This window comes from Phascolarctos cinereus, unplaced genomic scaffold (genome assembly GCF_003287225.1).
Source record: "Phascolarctos cinereus isolate Bilbo 61053 unplaced genomic scaffold, phaCin_HiC Scaffold_7;HRSCAF=346, whole genome shotgun sequence".
Classification (NCBI taxonomy): Eukaryota; Metazoa; Chordata; class Mammalia; order Diprotodontia; family Phascolarctidae; genus Phascolarctos; species Phascolarctos cinereus.
This window is the reverse complement of record NW_027556180.1, coordinates 168,626,423-168,632,439: the sequence shown is the minus strand read 5'-3', so window position 1 is coordinate 168,632,439 and position 6,017 is coordinate 168,626,423. Positions and strand designations below refer to the sequence as shown.

The window sequence follows — 6,017 nt, the reverse complement described above, 5'->3', positions numbered from 1 at the left end:
AATATCACGACTAGTTTCAAAATGTATTTGCTACAGTATGACTTTTAAATGCGATATTTAATGCTGTCAAATTACTAGCAGACAAAGTTTTACAGAAAACTTTTAATTCCAGAAAAAAAATGGCAAGGTACCGATAAACACCTAGAAAAAATAGAATTAATTTTTTTTAAAGCATTAAACAACCTTAGGATCCTGTTAGGAACAAACACAGCATTTAGCTTGACAGCTTTCACACCGGTTGTTAGCAACTTGCATCCCAGTTCACGCAGGGTTTTTTTGTTATTTTGAAAGTTCCACAAAATGTTTCACCCTTTCCCAAAGGATGGGGAGGGGCGAGGGAGGGGACAGAGAACAGGGACCAGGGTACTCAGTTTGAGTATATTTTTGGTTCAGATTGTGTTTCTGTGAGCCAAACCCAGATAGATCAGATCTGCTTGCAATCGTGTTAATTACAGGGGAAACAGGGGCACATGTGCACCGCCGTTGTCTTTGTCCCCCATCCCTGGCCCAGTCCCGCCACTGGGGTCTTTCCCCTCCCCCCTCCCCCCGCCCCCACCACACAGAAGTGCAGTCTGGACCCTAGACCAGTTTAAGGCGGCAAAGCTTCACAGCAAGTAAACTCACACCAGGATATTGCCTTCCACAGATAAAACAAGCAAACGAATGGGCCAGACTATGGAAATATTTTTTTTAATATTTTGCCTTCCTTAACAACACTTAATAGATATTAAAAATAATCTCCTTTGAAAACCTATGCCTCTGATCTTTCACTTTCTCCCCTTACAGTTGATATCGACTATTAGAAATCTCCCCTCAGGCTCCTGTGGGGAAAGGGGGCGGTTTCTGTTATTTTCGGTTCACCCTGATTAACTTCTCTCTCTTTCCCCCTCCAGATTTACCAATTGTTTTTCAGGGTGTTTATACATATGATTAAAATCAGTACATTTCAAATTTAGGGAAGAAAAACATTTTTCACTTAAAAATTTATTAACTCAAAATCCAGGGGAAAGGGAGGTTTTGAGGTTTTTCTTTATCTCTCTCCCTCTTTTAGCAGAAAGGCTTCTTAATAAACTATGTACACAATCTGAATCTCCCCCTTCCCGAAACGCCTAAATTAAAAAAAAATCACAATGCATTTACAAGAAATCATACAAAACAAAAAAAAGGGGGGGAGATCTCAGATACAGAAAGTTTTACAAAACCCAGAACATAACGTCGCAGTCCGGAAAAAAAGGGGGGGGGAGGAGATGTCTCTTTATATAAATAAACAGGAAAAAAAAGCCTTCACAGCTACAAAAACAAAAACAAAAACAAAAACAAAAAACTTTAACGTGTGGTTCGGAAGTTGCTTTACTACAACTGTAACAAATGAGAACTGTTCCCCATCACTCTATCTTAGGCAATAAAGCGCCATACGGAAGCGATGCAAGGATGAGTTAATGCTCCAGCGGTTATATAAAAGTTGGCATCGCCTATATCTTTGTCTGTTTTTTTTCTCTTTAGCAAATAAAACGCTATATGCCTCCTCAGTGAATGATAAATACTGTACAAAAAGTCTCAATAAAACACCGAAGTTCAGTCTAAAACGCAAAACTAGTCTTAACAACTAGTTCCCAGGAGCTTCTAAAAAGGTAAATAGAGCAACTGTTACCTTCTTTTCCTCATTATTAATATTATCGAGATTTTTTTTTACAAGAACATCAAAACATTCTGTACAAAAAGGAAGTCCAGATGGTGGCGGCAGGGGTAGGAAGGGGCAGGTAAGAGGGGTTTTAGGAGGTTAGAGGAGGAAGGGGACAAGGGCTAGAAAGGTGTGCGTGGGGGGGTGGGGAGCGACAGTCCCATCGCAGAGGTACAAGTTTGTTGTTTTGCTGTGTGTTTGTTGCAGCTTAAGTTTTTTTCTTTGCCAGATTCTCTCGTTCGCTTTCTAACTCTAGCGCTCGGCCGCCTGTTCTCTCGATCACTGTCTCTGGGACTAGATGTGTGTCAAGGGGACAGTTCCATTGACTCCAGTGCCGGCGCTCTGGTAATGTTGGGGCAGCGAATGCAGTCGGCTCTGGGCCGCCGCCGCAGCTGCCGCTGCAGCCGATGCGGCCGCGGGGTCCCCTCCTTCCCCGGCGGGTAAGTACATGCTTATCATCTCGCGCAGGTCCCCGGGGCAGGGAGCCCGCGAGTGAGAGGTGACCGGAGGGCTGACGCTAGGCTCAGACTTGACCAGAGAGCCCAGCGCGCCCAAGGCGCCTGACGACGCGGCCGCTGCGGCTGCCGCCGCCGCCACGGCAGAGTTCTGGTGTGGGCCGCCCGCGGCAGCGGCTGCGGCAGCCGCGGCGCCGTAGGAAAGGCCCCCGTAGCCCGAGGGCGAGGCGCTCATGTAGCCCTGCGAGTTGGAAATGGGACTGTATTGGAGTGCGCCCATGTCGTAGCGGTGCATAGGCTGCGGGTTGTGCGGGTGGTGGGGGTGGTGGGGGTGCGCGTGTGGGTGATGGTGCGCTCCCCCGGCGCCCGGGTGCTGGCTGTAGGCGAGCTGCGCTTCCTGCATCATCGCTGCAGCGGCAGCTGCCGCTGCCACGGAGCCCGGATAGGCTCCGTTGGCCCAGCCGTTCATGTGCGCATAGCCCCCGCTCGCCGTGCCTCCAGGACTCTCCAGACGCTGGCCCACACCGGCCGGGCTCACTCCCACTCCCATGCCTACCCCGACGGCCGGGCCTCCGCCTCCAGCGCCAGCAGTCAGCAAGCCCCCGGCCAACGAGTACTTGTCCTTCTTGAGCAGGGTCTTGGTTTTTCGCCGGGGCCGGTATTTATAATCCGGGTGCTCTTTCATGTGCAGAGCCCGAAGACGCTTCGCCTCGTCGATGAAAGGGCGCTTCTCTGCCTCGGACATGACTTTCCACTCGGCCCCCAGTCTTTTGCTGATCTCCGAGTTGTGCATTTTGGGGTTTTCCTGGGCCATCTTGCGCCTCTGGCCCCGGGACCACACCATGAAAGCGTTCATAGGCCGCTTGACCCGGTCCTGGTTGGCTTTGTTGCTGCCTCCTCCTCCTCCGCCGCCGCCGCCGCCACCTCCCCCGCCTCCTCCGCCAGCCCCGGTCTGGCCCGTTAGGTTCGTGGGGGCCTGGGCCCCACCGGGGGAATGCAAGTCCGTTTCCATCATCATGCTGTACATTCAAGCGGCTTTTAGTGTTCACCAGCACCAGACGAAAAAGGCGTGAAGCATAGAGGACCAGGAAGACAGAGAGACGATCAAAAATGGAGAGAGATGTCAAAAAAAAAAATTTAAAGATCCTATGGTTAATAATGAGAAAATTTAGAGAAGGGAAAAAACTCAACAAAAACGAAACAAAAGAAAAACCAAGCACACACGCAGTGGCTATCAGGATTACAGGTGAAAACTTTTTCCTCGTGCAAAAATCGCTTGGCTCAGGGGTGGTGTGTCTTTGCTCCTGCTGCTGCTGCTGCTGCTGCTCCTGCCGCTGCTGCTGTAGCCTCTCTAGCTGGAGCTGTTCAAACAGGTGCAAATCAGTTGTAAAGTTGCTGCTTCACTTTGGGAGGAGGAGTGAGTGGCGGATGTACCCAGGCGCTCGCTCGGCACGGGGTGTTCTTCTGTCTCTCTTTGGCTCCCGCACACACTGGCTCTCACTTTCCTTCTCTCCTTCCTCCTCCTCGCTTATTCTTTAAAGACTTTAAAACTTGGTGGCTACAACTTCTAGAGGGAGAGAGGAGAGGAGCGTGTGATTTGCATCTGCGGGTCCCAGGTGCCGGGGAGGGGGGAGCACTTATACAGCCACCGCCTCCAAACGTGGGGTGGGGTGGGGGGAGAGATGCAATTAAAATTGTACCAGAGAGGAGGAGGAGGAAAGATAAAAGAGAGAGGGGGAATAAGAACGAGAGAGAGAGGAGAGGAAGGAAGGGGTGGGGGGAACACCTTAGAGCCCGAGAGAAGTTGCCCAGTAATTTGTTCTCTCTCTGGTTTCCCTCCTCTAGGCTGGGGGAATCAGAAGAGGAGGAGCAGGGAAAGAGACACACACAGAGCCAGGGACCCAGCAGCCATACGCTGAGCACAGAGCTGCCATTAAATGAGTTTGCCGCGGCCAATGGGAGAGCTGCGGCTGGGGGATTATTTGCATGGCGCGCTGTCGAGTGACGTGGGGAGGTGAGATATATAAACTCTGGGAGGGAGGAAGGGAGGGAGGGAAAGAAGGAAGGGGAAGGAGGGAGGGGCCTGCAAAGGGGGGTCACAAGCCACATTGCTTCCTGAGCGAGGGAACTAGGAGTTAGCCATCCTAACTCTCTTCCCCACTGGCGCTCTCAGAATGATTAATGATTTCATTTTAAAGCGAAGAAGAAGAAAGACATAGAATCGTAATAATACGACCTCTACCAAGGTTTAAATGGTCGAAATTGCAACACAGAGATCTGTCTCCGACTAAAGCACGAAAAAGTTGAGATTGGCTGGCATGGTTGCCTCTCACCTCAGTCCTGGAAAGAGGAGAGTGGGGTGTGTGTGTGTGCGTGTGTGCGCGCGCGCGCGTGTGTTTGTGTGTGTGTGTGTGTGTGTGTGTGTGTGTGTGTGTGTGTGTGTGTGTGTGTGAAGTACAGAAAGCACAAAAGAGAAGGGAGAAAAGGAATTTCTATCCTTATGGTGTGTCTTCAATCTGGACCGTCCAACCTTGGGCCATTGAGTACTCAGCCTTTTTCCCAACTTAATTTTTTCCTTGTTACCCATTCTTAATATGGCTGCTACCATTTTTGATAACCCCATTGACTGATACAGTTCCCTGTTTCTCTAATATCTCTTACTTAAAGGAAATGCCTTAAAAGTTAAAAAAGTCAACCTTTCTCCAACTCAAGCAGCCTGTCTGTGCTGGCCTCTGGAGATGAGACCTTCAACATTAAACTCTCTCTCTCTCTCTCTCTCTCCTCTCTCTCTCTCTCTCTCTCTCTCTCTCTCTCTCTCTCTCTCTCTCTCTCTCTCTCTCTCTTTCTCTCTCTCTTCTTCCTCTTCTTTCCACTGACATTCTCCTTTCTCTTCTTCAAAAAAAAAACAACACTTGGAAGGTTATACATGACCAAGGTACAGCTGGATTCTTAGCATTTAAACAATAATTTAAGAAAGTTAGTTTGAAGACTGAACATACTACTTGAAAGACAAAGTTGTCCCTGGCAAATATGGTCTGCCTAAGAATGGCAGTACTTGACAATAGGATTACTGATTTGCTGTTAATTTTCAAAACATTGGATCAACCTTACTGGGAAATTGATCTTTGACTTAAACATATCCCTATTTACAAAGAAGATAGTCCTAGCTTCGAAAGTATGGACCCCAATTTTTAAGTGATCATTTTAAACTGCAAATATTGTTGGTACTTAAGAGTTTCCTACTTTCAGTTCTGAAACAGAAGGGGGAATTCCTGTTTCTGTATAAACATGGAAATGGGGGGATCAGTTGTCCCCAAATATTTCTCATCTCCTTACTTCTCTCGAAGTTACAAGTATGCATTTATTTTATGCAGCTTGAAAAATGTGGAAAGTGCTGACCCTGTATAACCTTAACAACAGCAATGCGATGGCCATTCTTTAATAGAAATAAACATGTAATAATAATGAGTAATGATAGGCAGAAGGAAATTGTTTCAGCATGTTGGGCAATGAACATGTGACATCTTTTTTACTTTTTTGCAAGGTTGTTAGTTTCCTGACCCTGATGGTTGTCTAAGGTAAGGAATAATGATTCTTTCCTCTCAATTACTATTATTATTGATGCAGGTTTTTTCTCTTTTTATTGCAGGGTTGCTCCTGTATGCAGGGCAACAGTGAATTGTTCTCTGTACAGATTAAACTACTTTCATTTCAGGCATTCAGCATCTAATAGCAAACTCATCAAATAATATGTAATTATATTAGAAAAGAAATGTTATTTCATATTTATTTTTCACTAAATATTCAGGTTAAAAGCTTGGTTTTCAATTACCTTCTCATTCCAGACAGTTTGTTAAATCTTTTGATTTATTTCACTTGTT

At 47.2% G+C, this 6,017-nt stretch overlaps 1 protein-coding gene across 1 annotated transcript; it reads right to left on the bottom strand.

Annotated features, from left to right (window-relative positions):
* Positions 1–579: 579 nt before the first annotated feature.
* SOX1 (SRY-box transcription factor 1) lies at positions 580–4,015 on the bottom strand. Its single transcript, XM_020965121.2, has one exon. The coding sequence runs from the start codon at positions 3,161–3,163 to the stop codon at positions 1,976–1,978; it is 1,188 nt and encodes a 395-aa protein (XP_020820780.1). The 5' UTR covers positions 3,164–4,015; the 3' UTR covers positions 580–1,975.
* Positions 4,016–6,017: the final 2,002 nt, after the last annotated feature.